The sequence below is a fragment of the Callithrix jacchus genome, chromosome 7, assembly GCF_049354715.1.
Source record: "Callithrix jacchus isolate 240 chromosome 7, calJac240_pri, whole genome shotgun sequence".
Lineage (NCBI taxonomy): Eukaryota > Metazoa > Chordata > Mammalia > Primates > Cebidae > Callithrix > Callithrix jacchus.
Window position 1 is genome coordinate 77,396,473 of NC_133508.1, and position 19,200 is coordinate 77,415,672.

The 19,200-nt window shown below is 48.7% G+C and overlaps 1 protein-coding gene and 1 long non-coding RNA gene across 2 annotated transcripts; one reads left to right on the forward strand and one right to left on the reverse strand.

The window, feature by feature from the left end:
• Positions 1-1,459: 1,459 nt before the first annotated feature.
• On the reverse strand, positions 1,460-2,769 carry CITED4 (Cbp/p300 interacting transactivator with Glu/Asp rich carboxy-terminal domain 4). Its single transcript, XM_009000991.5, has one exon. The coding sequence runs from the start codon at positions 2,530-2,532 to the stop codon at positions 1,978-1,980; it is 555 nt and encodes a 184-aa protein (XP_008999239.3). The 5' UTR covers positions 2,533-2,769; the 3' UTR covers positions 1,460-1,977.
• LOC108592569 (uncharacterized) lies at positions 1,527-18,768 on the forward strand. The gene is made up of 2 exons (XR_004726791.3): positions 1,527-1,774; positions 18,581-18,768. It is a non-coding gene; the product is annotated as an uncharacterized LOC108592569 (long non-coding RNA).
• Positions 18,769-19,200: the final 432 nt, after the last annotated feature.

Genomic DNA, 19,200 nt, shown 5'->3' on the forward strand with positions numbered 1-19,200 from the left:
AATTTAGCCCTGTGGTTTCTGTCTCTGGCCCTCTATGAGCCCAGAGCTCAGGCCAGTCCCTTTCCAGAAGCCTCTCTTTCTCTCTTCATCCTATCCTAGAAATTCCGTGAACTTAAGGGAGACCTTTATTCATTTGCCAAACACCTCCTGTCGCCCCCCACATGCCCATCCGGTAGCTTCAGAGCACAGTGTGGCCTGGGAGAACACACAGGCTGGTGGAGGGCCACATCAACAAACAAGCCTGGCATGAGAGCCAAGCCCAACTGCTGGGGACAGAAGGTCTCAGCCTGCTGTTCCTTTCCAGAATCCCTGGAATCCACACTCTCCTAGAGAATGCCCCACCACCGTCCTAGCATGGTCTGCGGCATCTCTGACCTGGCCTCCTCCCTACATTCAATCTCTTTCCCAGGTTTTCTCCCACATCCCAGAAGCACCTAGGGGTTTTTCCAGAGTGAGCAGCAGAGGGTGGCCAGGAACTCACACTGGTGCTCAGGACTCAGTGTGAGTTCCTGGACCAAATCCTGCCAGGTCCGGGCACACTCCATATCCCTCATCTGTAGAAAGAGGACTGTGCTTGCCTCACAAAATTGTCGTAAAGCCGTCTGACCTTTCCTGACCCTTCTAGACACCCCATACCTTCCCTAAACATTGCTTGGACTTGTGTGCTTTCCTGCCTTGAAACGGGCTCTTACTCTAACTCCTAAAAACACGTCACTCAAGGCTCTGTTCATCACATCAAATGTCACCACTTCCCTGAAGCCTGAACTGACCCCAACCCCAACTATTAATAGCTAACTGCTCCCTCCTCTGGGTGTGCCCGGTTGGCCGGTCTATTGTCCTGGCTGTACAATCTTCCCCTAGAACTGTTTTCTAGAACTCATCACAGTCTTCCTTGCAGCAAGTTTAATTTATTTCCAGGCCTGTCACCCACCTCCTCCCACCTGGACTGTGATTCCATGAGCATGTATCAGGTTGACACAGGGCCTGGAAAAAAACCAGCGCCAATTTGTAGAATAATTGCCGTCACTTACTGAGAACTGCCCAGGTGTCTGGCACTGTGCTAAAGGCAGCATAAGTACCTGAGGAGACAAGGACCATCTCCCTCTAGGAAACAGCCTCAGAAATCTGAACAGATGGTGTCTTGGGCAAGGGAGAAAGCCAGGGTCCAAGTCACACTGTCTGAACCCGGTGCCACCCAGCTCCTCTCTGGCAGAGCACCAAGCTCCCCCTACCCTAAGAGCTGGGAAGTCCAGTTACCCCACCACCCAGTGGCAGCCTCTGTCCTCCAGGTTGTGACATAACAATTGCACAATCCACAAGATATTTTTGAAAGAAACTGTCAGTTTCCTCTCCTGGGCACTGTGGCCCCCATGCCATCCAGTGTCTTCAGCAGACTTGGGACTTTGGAAGCTAAATATAGTCAGGACTCGGGATGATAAGGAAATGAAAACGTCAAGACTGTAAAGTGACCCAGTTTTATTTTGGTTTTGGAGGCTAGATAGGGCACTGCTCCACAGGTTCAGGCTGTACAAACTCCCCCTCCTTGAGGTGGGAGGCCCAGCAACCGCAGGGCCCAGGCAGCAGGGTGGGAGCTCAGGAGATGGTGGCTCTGGGAACCTGATCCCCAGAAGAGAGGGTACAGCAGGCAGAGGCCTGCAATGGCTCAGATTGAGGGGAAACGGAGGCGAGGGGTAGAGGACACGATCCAAGAACCGGAGTCCGAAAGCTGAAGCTGGTCCAGTCTCCTTCACTTTACGGCCGAGGCTGGGGTCAGGTAAGTGAAGCCAAACTGTCCTCCCGCAGCAGGCAGGACCTGGAAGGACGCCAGGGTCCCAGCTCGGCGCTGGGCCCCGCGCACACAGCCGCCGCCTCCACCGTCGCGGAGAGCGCACGCGGGGCGCAGTCTCTGGGTGGGGGGTCTGGCGGGCAGTCGGGCCCCTTCTCCTCTCGGGGACGCGGGGCAGGCGCCGGCTGCGCTCAGCAGCTTACGGAGCCGGCGGGCGGCGCGGATCCCAAGTCCCAGAAGCAGTCGAACTCGCTCTGGCCCAGGGAGAGCTCAGGCAGCTCGCGCACGCGGTGCAGCCCGAGCTCCAGCTCCAGCGACGTCAGCGCCTCCTCGTCGATGAGTTCGGCGTCCATGCCTACCAGGCCGTTCGCGGGCGGCGGCGGGGCCGCAGCGCTGGGCACCGGCTGCGGGCCCGGGGGGCCTCCCGGGGCGCTGGGGGGCGCGGCTGCGCGGCCGGGGCACAGCGTCGCCACAGGCTGCAGGTGCGCGTTGCCCGCGGCCGGCGGAAGCACGGCCGGAAAGGGCTGGAAGGAGGACGGCTGTCCGAAGGCCCCGTAGGTCAGGGCCCCGGGTTGGGGGGGCGGCGGCGGCCCCAACAGAGGCCCTCGCGGCCTCAGTCCGCTGTCCAGGCCCGGGCCCGCGTACGGCGGTAGAGTCCGGAGCGAGTGAGGGCCGTGGGCGGCCGCGGCGGACGGCGGCCTCTGCATCAGGCGGTAGCCCTCAGCGAGCATCAGGTGGTCGGCCATGGCGGCTGGACGGCTGCCTGCGGGGACAGCACGCGGTGGTCAGCGCCGGCTCCCCCGGCCGAGGCCAGCGGCTCCTCTGCGGCGGGAGACCCGGGCACCGTGCGGTCCCTGCAGCTCGGCCGGGTGGAGGAAAACCGAACCCGACTCGTGCCCCGACCCAGCCCACTCCTGCGCACCCGCGGTCGCAACTCCGTGTCGCAAACACCCGCACTAGGTAGCGCTCCGAAACCTCCGCGCGGCGTCCCGGGGTTCGGCGTACTCTTATAACCAGAGGCGGGTCTTCCCGCCCTCGGACGCTCATTGGCTTGGCGAGACGCTTCTGGGCGGGCAGCGTACGCCCGCTTCTAGGATTTGGCCCCGCCCCCGCTGGATCCCCGCCCCCGCCCCAGGCTCTGAGCACCGCCCCGGGGCGGGGTGTTTGGCACTTTGAGAGGGATTCGGTGTGGCCTTCCGGGCTTGTTAGTCGGGGCTTGGCTGGGGTCGAGCTTGAACTGACGAGAAGGTGGGGTGGGTGGGCCAGAGGTTTAGGCCCCGCAAGAGCTTCAGGATGTCAGGCCCACACAACCTGTTAATTTTCCAGATAGAGACTGAGGCTCAGTGGCGGAAGAGGCTTCCTGGTCTTGATCCGAGTGAGACTCGTGTCCAGCCTTTGTGATTGCACAGCTACACAGGGTGCATGCAGTTTAGTGGTGCAGGGTCCTTGCAGGAGGTCAGCTGTCCATCTCCATAACCCCCAGGAGAGTCTGTTGCTCCCCCTCTCCTTCCCACCGCACCTTGTCTGTTGAAGCATGTACTGAGTTGTTATTAAAGTAATTTATGGGCATGTCTCCTGAAGGACTTGTTCATCTTCTTCTCAGCACTTGGCCCAGAGCCTGGTCCAGAGCAAGGTTTTAGTAAAAGCTGAGTGAATGAACTAATGATGGAATGAATTGCAACTCTCAGCTGAGCCTCAGTTTCTTCATCTGTAAAAGGTGAAGGACAGCAGCACTCTGTCTTTGTGAGGGGTAAGTAGGGGCATGTGCATACAGTGCCCAGCACAGATGCCCAAAAGTGTCCCTCAGATGAATGAAAGGCTGTTTAAGTTCTGTCCCGAAGGGCCTTCCCTTGATAACAGCAATAATAACTTGGGCTTTTAGGATGCTTACATTCTACAAGTATTTGTTGGGGGCAGGGCATGTATTATCAGCCCTATTTTGGTGATAAGGAGAGGCACACAAAGAAAGAGTGGCTGTCCCAAGGTCACAGGCAGCCAGAGTTAGCCTGTGAATGCAGTGTGTTTTCCAAGGCCTTAGGGCAACTGGAGTCTTTCCTGTGGCCAGGAGACAGCCTCCCAGACCTTGCCCTCCACGAATTGACACACACACTCTCCCTTTTCTGATCTTCCTCCCCCCGTGTTGTCCTTGGGACTTCCTGGAACTTGAGTTTATCCAGTTGACCTAGAGGGGAGAGCCCTAGAGTGGTAGTTCAGAGGCCCAAGGTCTTTTTTTTCCTCTTTCTTCTTCTTTTTTTTTTTTTAAATAGAGACAGGGCAGCAGGGGGCGAGGAGGGTCTCAGGCTGATCTCAAATCCCTGGCCTCAAGTGACCCTGCCACCTTAGCTTTCCAAAGAGTTGAGATTGCAGGCATGAGCCACTGCACCCAGCCAGCGGCCCAAGTTCTAATCATATCTCTGCCACCCGCAGAGGTGTGACCTCTACTACTAACGGGCTGTGACTGTTGAGTGTTGAGCAGGGAGTGTCACTTGATTCCCCAGGGCCTCAGCTTTCTGCTCTGTGAAAGGGAGATGGTGATCTTTCCTGGTCAATCTGAGAGCTTGTGGGAAGTGATAAATGACCATTGGCGTGGCCACTTTTTGCAAAGTGTAGAAGCTACACCCTGGAATTTATTCCCCTGAATCTTTCTCTACAGGTAAGCCTTCTCACAGAAATTCCTAAACCTGGCCATACCTCATTTATTTGGAGATGTGGGGGGCAAGGGGTGGGTGAGTGGGGGCTTTGAGAAAGAATTTCTGCCCACCCTAACTTCCTGACACAGACTCTCTGAGGGTATTTTTAAATTATAAGAATCTGTATTTTCTTTATTTAAAGTCACTCTGGGCTGGGCATGGTGGCTCACACCTGTAATCTCAGCACTTTGGGAGGCAGAAGTGAGAGGATTGCTTGAGTCCAGGAGTTCAAGACCAGCCTGGGAAACAGAGTGAGATCCAGTCCCTACAAAAACTTAAAAAATTAGTTGGGCATGGTGACATGTACCTGTAGTCTGAACTACCCAGGAGGCTGAAGTGGGAGGATTACCTTAGCCCTGGAGGTAGAGGCTGCAGTGAGCCATGGTGGGGCCACTGCATTTCAACCTGGGTTGCAGAGATCCTGTCTCAAAAAATGAACAAGTAGGCCAGGTGGGTGGCTCACGCTTGTAATCCCAGCACTTTGGGAGGCCGAGGCAAGCAGATCCCTTGAGCTTAGGAGTTCGAGACCTCTGTCTCTGCAAAAATAAAAAAACTAGCTGGGGTGGTATGCACTTGTAGTCCCTGCTACTCGGGAGGTTGAGGTGGGAGAATCACTTGAGCCTGGGAAAGACAGAGAGACAGAGAGACAGAGAGAGGAAGGAAGGAGAAGAAAGGAAAGAAAGAAAGAAAGAGAGAGAGAAAGAAAGAAAAGAAAAGAAAGAGGGAGAAAAAGGTAAAATAGAGTAGGAAAGATGTTGGATGCAGGGGTGGAAGGGAGCAGGTTGCAGTATTGCAAAGGATGGCCAGCCTAAGCCCCATTGAGACCTCAGGGTTTGAGCAGAGACTTGAAAGAAATGGGATATCTGGGGCAAAAGTGGGCTGGGCATGGTGGCTCACGCCTGTAATCCCAGCATTTTGGGAGGCTAAAGTGGATGGGTCACTTGATTCCAGGAGTTTGGGACCAGCCTGACCAACATAGTGAAACCTTGTCTCTATAAAAAATACAAAAATTAGCCAGGTGTGGTAGTGCGAACCTGGCTCCTAGCTACTCAGGAGGCTGAGGCAGAAGAACTGCCAGAACCCAGGAGGCAGAGGTTGCAGTGAGGTGAGGTGGCACCAGCCTGGGTGACAAAGTGAGATGCACTCCAGCCAGCCTGGGTGACAAAGTGAGACTCTTTTTTTTTTTTTTGAGACGGAGTTTGCTCTTGTTACCCAGGCTGGAGTGCAATGGCGCGATCTCAGCTCACCGCAACCTCCGCCTCCTGGGTTCAGGCAATTCTCCTGCCTCAGCCTCCCGAGTAGCTGGGATTACAGGCACGCGCCACCACGCCCAGCTAATTTTTTGTATTTTTAGTAGAGACGGGGTTTCACCATGTTGACCAGGATGGTCTCAATCTCTTGACCTCGTGATCCACCCGTCTCGGCCTCCCAAAGTGCTGGGATTACAGGCTTGAGCCACTGCGCCGGCCCAAAGTGAGACTCTATTTAAAAAAAATTAAAAAGGCTGGGCACAATGGCTCACGCCTGTAATCCTAGCACTTTGGGAGGCTGAGGCGAGAGGATCACCTGAGGTCAGGAGTTTGAGACCAGCCTGACCAATAGACCAACATGGTGAAAACCCCTCTCTACTAAAAACACAAAAATTAGCTGGGCATGGTGGTGTGCACTTGTAACCCCAGCTATTCGGGAGGCTGAGACAGGAGAATTGCTTGAACCCAGGTGGCAGAGGTTGCACTGAGCTGAGATAGAGCCATTGCACTCCAGCCTGGGTAACAGAGTGAGACTCTGTCTCAAATAAAAACATTGCACATACAATTATGCACAGTACATTTGATAATGATAAACAACTATGTTTATGTACTTATGGCAAGTTTTATTGTTATTTTAGAGTGTACTCCTTCTACTTAATAAAAACAGTTAACTGTAAAGCAGCCTCAGGCAGGCCCTTTAGGAGGTATTGCAGAAGGCACTGTTATCATGGGAGATGACAGCTGTGTGCATGTTATGGCCACTGAAGACCTTCCAGTGGGCCAAGGTGTGGAGGTGGAATACAGTGAGGCTGATGATCCTGACCCTGGGTAGGCCCAGGCTAATGTGTGTGTTTGTGTCTTAGTTTTAACAACAACAACAACAACAACAACAACATTTTGAAACTAGAAAAAAACTTATAGGATAAGGATATAAAGAAATAAAATGGGCTAGATGTGGTGGCTCATGCCAGTAATCCCAACACCTTGAGAGGCTGAGGCAGGATGATCACTTGAGCCCAGGTGTTTGAAACTAGCCTGGGCAACATAGCAAGAACTTTGTATCTACCAATAATAAAAAAATTAGTTGGACATGGTGGTATGCACCTGTAGTTTCAGCTACTTGGGAGGTTAAGGTGGAAGGTTCACCTGAGCCTAGGAGGTCGAGGCTGCAGTGAGCCATGACTGTGCCACAGCACTCCAGCCTGGATGACAGAGTGAGACCCCGTCTTCAAAAAAAAGAGGGCCGGGCAAGGTGGCTCATGTCTGTAGTCCCAGCACTTTGGGAGGCCCAGGTGGGCAGATCACCTGAGGTCAGGAGTTTGAGACCAGCCTGGCCAACATGGTGAAACCTTGTCTCTACTGAAAACACAAAAAATTTGCGAGGCATGTTGGCACAAGCATGTAATCCCAGCTACTTGGGAGGCTGAGACAGGAGAATTGCTTGAACCCAGGTGTCAGAGGTTGCAGTAAGCCAAGATGGCACCACTGCACTCCAGCCTGGGCAACAGGGCAACCCTCTGTCTCAAAAAATAAATAAATAGAAAAAAGGAAAAGCTGTACAATGTGTTTGTGTTTTAAGCTAAGCGCTATTACAAGAGAGTTTAAAAGTTCTAAAAAGTATATAACGGGCTGGGCATGGTGGCTCATGCCTGTAACCCCAGCACTTTGGGATGCTGAGGCAGGTGGATCACGCGGTCAGGAGTTTGAGACCAGCCTGGCCAATGTGGTGAAACCCTGTCTCTACTAAAAATACAAAAATTAGCCGGGTGTGGTGGCATGTGCCTGTGGTCCCAGCTACTCAGGAGACGGAGGCAGAAGAATCGCTTCCGGAAGGCCGAGGTTGAAGTGAGCCGAGATCATGCCACTGTACTCCAGCCTGGGCAACAGAGACTCCATCTCAAAAAAAACAAAACAAAACAACAACAACAAAAACTATATAATGTTACAGTAAGCTAAGGTTAATTTATGATTAAAGAAATAAGTCCACCTTGGGAGGCCAAGGCAGGTGGATCACCTGAGGTCGGGAGTTCGAGACCAGCCTGATCAACATGGAGAAACCCTGTCTCTACTAAAAATACAAAATTAGCCAGGCATGGTGGAGGGTGCCTTTAATCCCAGCTACTCAGGAGATTGAGACAGGAGAATTGCTTAAACTTGAGAAGCGGAGGTTGCGGTGAGTTGACATCACGCCATTGCACACCAGCCTGGGCAACAAGAGCAAAACTCTGTCTCAAAAAGAAAAAAAAAGAAAGAAAGAGTTTTTATAAATTTAGTGTAGCTTATAAAGTCTATAGTAGTGTACAGTAATGTCCTAGGCCTTCATATTCACTCATCACTCACTCACTCACCCAGAGCAACCTCGAGTCCTGCAAGCTCCATTTGTGGCAAGTGCCCTATATAGGTGTACCAGTTTTCTTGTTATCTTTTATACTGTTTTTTTTTTTTTCTTTTTTCTTTCTTTTACTTTTTTTGAGTCACAGTCTCGCTCTGCTGCCCAGGCCAGGGAACAATGGCACGATCTCAGCTCACTGCAATCTCTACCTCCTGGGTTCAAGAGATTCTTAAGCCTCAACCTCTTGAGTAGCTGGGATTACAGGCGCCTGCCATCACGCCCAACTAATTTTTGTATTTTTTGTAGAGACAGGGTTTCACCATGTTGGCCAGGCTGGTCTCAAACTCCTGACCTCAAGTGATCTAACTGCCTTGGCTTCCCAAAGTGTTAGGATTACAGGAGTGAGCCACTGTGCCTGGCCTATACTGTATTTTATATCGTATTTTTACTGTACCTTTTCTATGCTTAGGTACATGAATATTTACCATTGTGTTAGGGTTCCCCACGATGTTCAGCCCAGTAGCAAGTTGTACAGGTTTGCAACCTAGGAGCAAAAGGTCATACCATACAGCCTAGGTGCATAGTAGACTGTGCCATCTGGGTTTGTGAAGTATACTCCATGATGTTTGCACAATGATAAAATCACCTGACAACATGTTTCTCAGAACATATCCTCATTAAGTGACTCGTGACTCTATTTCAGAGAATGATTTCCCACTACTGGGTCAGCTCCCAGAGAGCACAGGCATTGATTGTTTTACTCTGCACAGTCTCCAAGGCATCAGAACAGTGCTTGACACATGGTAGGGACTTAGTATTTATTGAATGAATGCATTAGGCACAGAAAAACTTGCTATCCTTGTGGCTCACACCTATAATCCCAGCACACTTTGGGAAACCGAAGCAGGCAGATCATCAGGTCAGGAGTTCGAGACCAACTTGACCAATATGGTGAAACCCTGTCTCTACTAAAAATACAAAAATTAGCCAGGCATGGTGGTATGTGCCTGTAATCCCAGCTACTCAGGAGGCTGAGGCAGGAGAAGTGCTTGAACCTGTGAGGTAGAGTTTGCAGTGAGCCAAGATGGTACCATTGCACTCCAGCCTGGGCAACAGAGAGAGACTCCATCTCAAACAAACAAACGAACAAAAAAACTGACTACCCTTATAGTAAGTAACCTTATCCTTTATGTTCCTATATTACAGCAAAGACTTTTTGACAGAGAAGGAAAGTGAGATCCAGAAAATGGTTGGAATTGCTGAGGGGTATATGTGGAGCATGTATGAGTGGTATGTGTGCAGTGGAATCAGGAGTGGAAGCAACATTTGTAGCCCTTGGAGTGGAGCCTTTCACACTGACCTAAGCTGCTTTTAGCCTAAGCCACACCTTTACAAGCACGAGTAGATAGGACCACAGTAGTTCTTGGCCCAGGTGGGCATTGACCAAGGAAAGGCATTGGGCCCTGAGGTCCATTTTGTGCAGCTGGGTGGGGGTGCAGTCCTTTCCTCTCCTTCCCTGTGTCCAGTGCCCTTCCTGAGGACACACCGGAGGATCCACCCCAGGTGACTTCTATCTCCCTCAAAGACCTCAGGTTCTGGCTGGCGTGGACACTTGATTTGATACCTCTTGGGTTTTGCTCTTGCTGACTGCCGCATTTCCAGTACTCAGCAAGGGATGAGGCTCAGACAGGTCTCAGCAAATCCTGTCTAGAAATTGATTAAGACTGGAGGGTTCAGGAGAGGGTGTGGGGAGGACCTCATTCTCGAACGTCTGAGCTGGTTTCTTGGTCCATAGCTGACCATGATTCCCGCCTCCCACCCCCACCCCAGCCAGCTTAGCAGACTTGTGCTCAAACCTGGTGGCTTCTCTGATGCTGAGGTCTGGGCTGACTGGCAGGCAGAGTTTGTCTCCTCTGCTGCTTTTTCTCTATGTTGCAGAGGAGGGGAGATATTTATACCACATCCCCCAAGGGCCATGTCCTCAAAGAGACCCCAGCTGATGATCTGCACCATTGTGCCCGATGCTCAGATGAGAAGAATGAAGCTACAGGTTGGATGCAGTGGCTCATGCTTGTAGTCCCAGCTACTGGAGAAGCTGGGGCGAGAGGATGACTTGAGCCCAGGAGTGAGCCATGATTACACCACTGCACTCCAGCCTGGGTGACAAAGGGAGACCCAGTCTCAAAAAAATAAAAAACAAATAAAAAAAGATGGAGGCGACAGCACCGGATTGTAACAAGAATAGTATTAGTTAACGTTTACTGAATGTAGTATACCAGATATGGGCTGGGTGCTTTACAGATATTTTCTTATTTAATTCTCATAATAAACCTGTGAATAGTTACTACTATCATTCCAATTACACAGAGGAAGAAACTGGGACTCAGAATGGAAAGTGAACACAGGGCCACACAGCTAGTGATGGAGGACAGGCTTGTGGCAGCTCTGCTAGTTGCCTCTCAGGGGGCACTTTCTTTTCCCCTTTACCTGCATTGTACTCCTGCCCAATAATATCAGCATAAGAGAAAGGTAATATTTGAGCAAAGAATTGAAGGAGGTGAAAGAATTGGCCAAGCAGACATGGAGGTGAGTAGGAGAGCATTCTAGACAGAGGAAAGAGCCTTCCATATCTGCTTGGCCAGTATTACCTTTCTCTTATGCTGAGCACCCTATTTAATTGTAGTGGTTTTCAAATATGTCCACAAATTTTTTGGTACTTCTCCCTTAAATTCCCCTCTCCTTGAATGTGGGATAAACATAGTAATTCACTTCCAGCTAAGAGAATATAGAAGAAGTGATGGTGTCATTTCCAAGACTAGGTCATAAATGATATTGTGGGTTCCTCCTTGCTCTCACTCTGGAATCACTTCCCCTGGGGAGAGTTAGCTGACATATTGTGAGGACAAGAGGACACTCAAGCAGCCCTGTGGGATGGCCCACATGACAAAGAACTGAAGCTTTTTGCCATTAGTCAGTGAGGAATTAAGGCCTTTTGCCAATGGCTGTATGTGTGAGCCATCTTGGAATCAGCTCCTCCAGTCCTAGCCAAGCTTTCAGATGACTGCAGCCCCAGCCAACATCTCATTTGCAAATTCAGGAGAAACCCTGAGCCAGAATGACCTAGCTAAGCTACTCCTGGATTCCTGACCCACAGAAACTGACATACTAAGTGTATGTTGTTTTAAACTGCTCAGTGTTGGGGTAATTTGTTACACAGCAATAGATAGTTCTCCCTTGGTATCCATGGGGGATTGGTTTTAGGACTCCCTATGGATACAAAAATTCTCATTTGCTGAAGTTCTCAGTATAAAATGATGTGGTATTTGCATCTAACCTATGCATTATCCTTTGGTATTCCTTAAATCATCTCTAGAGTACTTCTATTGAATACATTGTAAATGCTATGTAAATAGCTGTTATACTCTATTGTTTAGGGAATAGTGACAAGAGGAAAAAGTCTGTACATGTTCAGTACAGATATAATTTTTTTTTTGGACAGGGTTTTGCTCTGTCACCCAGGCTGAAGTGCAGTGATATGACCACAGCTCACTGCAGCCTCAACCTTCCAGGCTCAGGTGATCCTCCCACCTCAGGCTCCTGCATAGCTGGGGCTACAGGCATGTACCACCATGCCTGGCTAATTCTTTTTTCTTTGTTTTAGAGACGTGGTCTTACTATGTATGTCACCCAGGTTGGTCTTGAACTCCTGGGCTCAAGGATCCTCCCAACTTGGCTTCCCAAAGTTCTGAGATTACAGGCATGAGCCACTGCCCCTGGCCTAGACATAATTTAAAACCTTTTTTTTTCAACTCGAGATTGGTTGAATTCACAGATGCAAAACCCACAGATACTGATTGACTGTGTATTATTATAGCAACCTGCCTCTGTTCCATCCCCCAAATGGGCCTTACCTTGCTATATTTTCTATTTTTTTCTCAGCATTTATCATTGACTAACACACTAAGTAACTTTTGTTTGGTTTTGTTTTAGAGGCAGGGTCTCACTGTGTCACCCAAGCTGGAGTGCAGTGGCACAGTAATGGCTCACCGCAGCCTTGACCTCCTGGGCTCAAGCAATCTTACAGCCTCAGCCTCCCAAAGCATGAGGATTATGAAGCTTTGCTTCATTCCACATTTTAATGCTTAGAGAACCTACAACCAGAATCTATTGATTCTTTTTTTTTTGAGATGGAGTTTCACTCTTGTTACCCAGGCTGGAGTGCAATGGCGCGATCTCAGCTCACCGCAACCTCAATCTCCTGGGTGCAAGCAATTCTCCTGCCTCAACCTCCCGAGTAGCTGGGATTACAGGCATGCGCCACCATGCCCAGCTAATTTTTGTATTTTTAGTAGAGACGGGGTTTCACCACGTTGACCAGGATGGTCTCGATCTCTTGACCTTGTGATCCACCTGTCTCGGCCTCCCAAAGTGCTGGAATTATAGGCGTGAGCCACCGCGCCTGGCCCCAGAATCTATTGATTCTAAGACACGAAAATCTTTTTTCACACATGAACTTTTCCAACCTAAGAATCTTTTAGGCCAGGCATGGTGGCTCATGCCTATAATCCCAGTATTTTGGGAGGCCCAGGTGAGTGGATTGTTTTAGCTCAGGAGTTGGAGAACAGCCTGGGCAACATGGAGAAATGCTGTCTCTACAAAAAATTTAAAAATTAGCTGGGTGTGGTGGCGTCCGCCTGTAGTCATAGCTACTTGAGAGGCTGAGGTGGGAGGATGGCTTGAGCCCAAAAGGTGGAGGTTGCAGTGAGATGAGATCATGCCACTGCACTCCAGCCTGGGCAACAGACCCAGATCCTGTTTTGAAAAAAAAAAAGAATTTTTTAAAATTGATAAGATCTCATATTAATGAAATACAGTATGAATCAGGCACTGGTCTAGGTGTCTAAATGAAACAGGTGAAGTTCCCTGCTAGTGTGGAGTTGACATTCTGATGGTTGAGAGATAAACAATTAAACATATAAATAAGTAAGTTAGGCTGTGCCTGGTGATTCGCACTTGTAATCCCAGTGCTTTGAGAGGCCAAGGCAGGAGGATTGCTTGTGCCCAGAAAGTTGAAGCTATGGTGAGCCATGATTGTGCCACTGCTCTCCAGACTGGGTGACAGAGCAAGACTCTGTCTCAGGGAAAAAAAAAAATGTAGAGTGACAGGTGCTGATTTTGTTTAGGGTATCAATGTGCCCAGACAAAAATCACACACATTCCTGGACAATGAGGTATGAGCAGAAAATGCTGAGTGGGACTTCCTGGAAAGCTCTTTAAAAACAAATGGAGGCCGGGCGCGGTGGCTCAAGCCTGTAATCCCAGCACTTTGGGAGGCCGAGACGGGTGGATCACGAGGTCAGGAGATCGAGACCATCCTGGTCAACATGGTGAAACCCCGTCTCTACTAAAAATACAAAAAAAATTAGCTGGGCGTGGTGGCGCGTGCCTGTAGTCCCAGCTGCTCAGGAGGCTGAGGCAGGAGAATTGCCTGAACCCAGGAGACAGAGGTTGCGGTGAGCTGAGATCGCGCCATTGCACTCCAGCCTGGGTAACAAGATCGAAACTCCATCACAAAAAACAAACAAAAAAAAAACACCACAAATGGAATTGTTCGGGCATGGTGGCTCACACCTGTAATCCCAGCACTTTGGGAGGCTGAGGCAGGTGGATCATGAGGTCAGGAGTTCAAGATCAGCCTGGCCAACATGGTGAAATCCCATTTCTATTAAAAATACAAAAATTAGCTGGGCATGGTGGCAGGCACCTGTAATACCAGCTACTCAGGAGGCTGAGGCAGGAGTATCGCTTGGACCCAGGAGGTGGAGGTTGTAGTGAGCTAAGACCATGCCACTGCACACCAGCCTGGGCAACAGAGTGAGACTCTGTCTCCAAAAAAAAAAAAAAAGGAATTATCTACAGTGAGTAAACTCACAGAGACAGAATGCAGACTGGTGGTTACCATGTGCTGGGAGGAAGGGAGAATGGGGAGCAACTGCTTAATGCATACAAGGGCTCCTTTAGGGGTGATAAAAATGTTTGAAGGCCAGGCACAGTGGCTCACCCCTGTAATCCCAGCACTTTGGGAAGCTGAGGTGGGCGGATCACGAGGAGTTCAAGACGAGACTGGCCAACATGGTGAAACCCATCTCTACTAAAAAATACAAAAATTAGCCAGGCATGGTGGCTCATGCCTGTAATCCCAGCTACTTGGGAGGCTAAGGTAGAATTGCTTGAACTGGGACCCGGTAGGCGGAGGTTGCAGTGAACCAAGATTGTGCCACTGCATTCCAGCCTGGGTTACAAAGCAAGACTCCATCTCAAAAAAAAAAAAAAGAAGTTTAGGAACTAGATAGAGTTGGTGGTTGCACAAGCATGGTGAATGTATTAAGTGCCATTGAATTGTTCATTTTTAAATAGCTAATTTTATATTACATTGATTTCCCCTCAATTGAAGGGAAAAACCAACAGATGGTTTCAGCCCGCGCTCACTTTTTGTGCTTTGCCTTTCCTCTTTCTCTGCCGGGGATGAGGATGTGATGCCTAGAAGACAGCAGCCATTTTTTCAGCATAAGCAAAGAATTATAGTAACAATAACAGCTAACGCTAATAGAGCACTTAATATAAAGCCAGGTACTGTTCTAAGCTCTTTATCTACATTGACTCATTTAATATTTAAACCAACCCTATAAGGAAGATACTATTATTCCCATGTTACAAATGAGAACACAGGTACAGAGAGGAAAACTGATGGCCCATGCCAAGGAAGGCAGAGTGAAATCTAGTTGAAGGCTGAACCCTCCATGCACCATGGAAACTCTGTAGCAGCCCTGGATACTTACCTTGGTTTTCTTAACTATTTGAGAAAAACACTCCCTATTTAATCAAGCCGTTTTAGTTAGGTTTCTGTTCCACACATTCTGAGATTGAAAGCCAGGTATGTCTGACATCCATGCAAGTGTGCCTAACCCCTCTGCTCTCCTAGCCTGCAAAAAGTGGTCAAGTGCTTGTGGGTTCTCTGATCCCAGTAGATGGTGGCCCTCTTGAAGGTGGAGCGGGGGTCCTTCTCCACTGTGAAGTCCCATCGTTGAGCACGGGTCCTGGTCCAGCTGGAGCAGTGCAGTGCGGTGTTGGGATTAGCAGTTTGGACCCAGAGAAGGGGCTCAGAGTGCAGTGAGGGAGACATTCCCTGGTGAAAAACAGACATCAAAGATGAAGTGAGCCTAGATGCAGGGGACCTTCATGATGGTCAGGATCTGGACAGATGAAGAAGACAGGAAATGGGCTTTCCAAACAAAGAGCACAGCTTTTGAGGGAAAGCACCAAGGTGTGAATGTAGAGTGGCATTCAGGCAGTACCAATAGCTGGGTGAGGCCGGAAAAACAGGCATGGATGTCGAGAGAGGGAGAGATCAGTTCTGAAGGGTGAAGACTCAGAACTCAGGACTTAGAACATGGAAAATCATCTGTGCAGAGCTTTCTGTGTCTTACTGCAATCCCAGGAGAAACGGCAAGAGGTGTTTCTCCCATTTTACAGAAAGGAATTGGTTTTCAGAGAGGCTTGATTTGGTTAATGTTGCCTCGTTAGCAAGTGGCAAGAGTGGGACTTGGACTGGGGTCTTTTGATTTCATGCCCCACACTTGCCTGCTTGAGCAAGTGGTGGTCAGCCTGCCTCTGTGGGTAGGGAGGGACTGCAGAAGTGTTCTGAGCAGGAAAGGGATGCTCCTTCTATAGGAACTTTCTCTTTTGCCAGTGGATTTGAGGTGACTTTCTGGGGCATGGAGGCAAACTTGTTCGTTCGTTCGTTCGTTCGTTCATTCATTCATTCATTCATTCATAAGAACACTTGCTGAGCTCCTTCTGTGCACCAGACACTTTGTGATATCACGGAGCTTACAATTTAGTGACAAGAGAGACAAGAACCCAGTAGAAAACAAACCCAAACAATTACAAATGTCAAGGGCTAGGAAGGAAACAAGCAAGGTGATGTGAACTTATGTTAGAAAGAGGAGTCAGGGATGGCCTCCTTGACAGGTGACAGACAATAGGTCATCAGAACTGATGGGGAGGAGGAGCCAACTCTGCCAAGAACAGAAGGAAGATGTTTGGGCAAAGAAAGCAGTGTGTACAAATGCACGGGTAGGAAAAGCTGGTAGGTTTGAAGAACTGAATAAAGGCCCTGAGGCTGGAGGGCGGTGAGCTGAGCATCAACCATCGGGCAGGTAGGCAAGGGTCAGATAATCAGGGCACTGAGATGCCAAGTCACGAGTGTGGGTTGTGCCTTGGGTGGGATGGTAAGCCACTAGAGCCAGGAGATCAGCCTGCATGTCCCAGCAGGACCAAAACCCTGTGACCCTTTGGAAGAGGGAGATTAGGGAAGGCAGGAGAGGCTCAACCAGCTGCAGAGGAATCTCATGTAAAGGAGGCAGGGGCATTAAGTTCTAAAATCAGCAGGTAAGGCAAAAGTTACAAAAGCAGTCCTTAGGATTTCAGTAAGGAGGCTGGGTGCGGTGGCTCATGCCTATAATCCCAGCACTTTGGCAGACTGAGGTGGGGGGGTCACTCGAGGTCAGGAGTTCGAGACCAGCATGGCCAACACGGAGAAACCCCATTTCTACTAAAAATACACACAAAAAATTAGCCTGATGTAGTGGCATGTGCCTGTAGTCCCAGCTACTTGGGAGGCTAAGTCAGGAGAATTGCTTAAACCCAGGAGTTGGAGGCTGCAGTGAGCCAAGATCATGCCACTGGGTGACAGAGCAAGATTCTGTCTCAAAAAAGCAAAAATTCAGTAGGGAGCTTATTACATTTTTGTGAGTTCAATCCTTATAGTAATAGGTATGTTTTTACATACTCTACATAGTAATATGCAGTATATGAAAAAGCATATATGCAGTATATGGAAAAAGCATGTATTTACACTATATAAAAAGTGTATAATTTAATATTGCTTTTTTTTTTTGAGACAGGGTCTTGTTATGTCACCCAGTCTGGAGTAATGGCACAATCATATGCCATGGCACAAGTTGCAACCTTGAACTTCTGGGCTCAAGCCATCCTCTCACCTCAGCCTCTGGAGTAGCTGGGACTACAGGCATGCACCACCACACCTAGCTTTTCTTTCTTCCTTTCTTCTTTCCCTTACTTTCTTTTTCTTTTCCTTCCTTCCTTCATTCTTTCTTTTCTTTCTCTCTTTCTCTTTCCTTCTTCTTTCTTTTTCTTTTTTTTGTAGTAGGGATGAGGTCTTGCTGTGTTGTCCAAGCTGATCTCAAATTCCTGAGCTCAAGCAATCTTCCTGCCTCGGCCCCCAATATTGTGTTTGAACACATAAAAAAGAGAAAAGCGAGTTGGCTTGTACCTATAAAGTTATTTGTGTGGATTACAGTGGAAGTACACTGAGACTCCCCAGAATGGGTGCTGTTGCTGCCCTGTCCAGATCCCCTTTCCCAGCTGCCATGATGTAGCCTACTAACAATCACAGCTGCCCCTTCTCTTGAGAATTGTCTTCAGCCTAATAGAAGCATACCACCTCCCTGACCCTAGTCCTTGCCAGTCCTGGGGACAGACTAGTGAGGGGTATAAAAGACTGGTCCCCTTGCCTCAATGTGAGACTGACTCTGTGGAGTAATTGACTAGGACCTGTTCATCTCTCCTCCTTCCTCTTTCCCTCTCTTTTCAAAATTATTATTGTTAGATACAGGATCTCACTATATTGACTAGGCTGGTTTTGAACTCCTGACCTCAAGCAATATTCCTGCTTTGGCCTCCCAAAATGCTAGGATTACAGGCATGAGCCACTGAACCTGTACAGATGATGACCTTGACCTCTGATTGCTACATAACTGGGACTCAGAGACCTTCTTGCACATCTGTGGGAAGGGCAGTGTGCGCTGAACTGCATTTCCTCACCAGCGTCACCCATTCCTTAAGAGTCAGGCTGATAAACGAGTCAATGCTGAGCCCAAACCAGGCAGGATTAATCATTTCCTCCTCCACACTGCTGTGACTGTATCCTGTGTCTGAGTCATTTCCTCATCCCTAATAGCTAACATGATGCCCAGTACAAAATAGGTATGGGGGAATATTTATGGAATAAATTTCATTGAATATGACACTATTGGATGTTGGGTCCACTCAGTGCACTTGGCCGCATTTTAAGCAGAATGAGGGTAGGTTTTTTGTTTTTTTTGTTTTGAGACACTATGCAAATAGGTAGAGCCAAGTTTTACTCTTTGGTGTGGGAAGGGCAGGATGGTACAGTGCAAGAGCATGAGCTCTGCAGACACTCAGGAGTCCTGTGCTTGAATTCTAACTCTGTCCCTCTGGGTCTTGAAATTTTAGACAAATTATTTCTCTTGGAATCACAGTTTCTGCATTTGTAAAATGAGGGTGATATTAACAACAGCTATGTGACAGGTGATTAGGAGGATTAAATGCAATAATGCACCTAAAATTTCCATCACTGGCCTAACACAAAGTAGGAGCTCAGTAAATATTAATTTTCTCTACTCTGTATTTCCCATAGGACCTAGAACATGGCAGACAGTAAATGCAAGTCACCTTCAGGCCACCCTGGACCATCCAACTCTGGCTAAGCCATCAGCTGACTACAATTACGTGAATGAGCCCAGGATATATGAGCAGAAGAATCACCCAACTGAGCCCAGCCAACCTGCAGAATATAGTATCATGAGCTAATAAACAATTCTTGCTTTAAGCCCTAAGCCCTAACAATTTGAACCTTGTTATACAGCGAACACTGTTGCAAACAATGAAGTTTTAAGAAGAGCTGGGATAGAGCTGGTATTTAGGAGCAACTGAAATCAGGACTCTCTTGTCCTGTCTCATGTCTTTTTTTTTTTTTTTTTTCTGCACATTAGCTTCCTTCTCTTTCATAGCACATTGATTTTCTTCGTGATGCAGAGAAAAAGATTGAGTTTTATAGCTTGCATCTTCAAGATAGTGGAGAAAAACTGATTTATTTCTCTGCATCTCAGATCTAAAAATCCCTGGGAAATGACTCATTGGCCCAGCTTAGGTCAAGCATCCCTTTGGACCAATCAACTGGTGATGGGCTGGGGAGGGCACTCCATCACAACACACACACTAGATGACATACGAGCAAAACTATATCCCAAGCACTGT

Excerpts from the sequence above, each read along its gene's own strand:
- CITED4 (XM_009000991.5), bottom strand. The coding sequence starts at position 2,532 with ATGGCCGACCACCTGATGCTCGCTGAGGGCTACCGCCTGATGCAGAGG.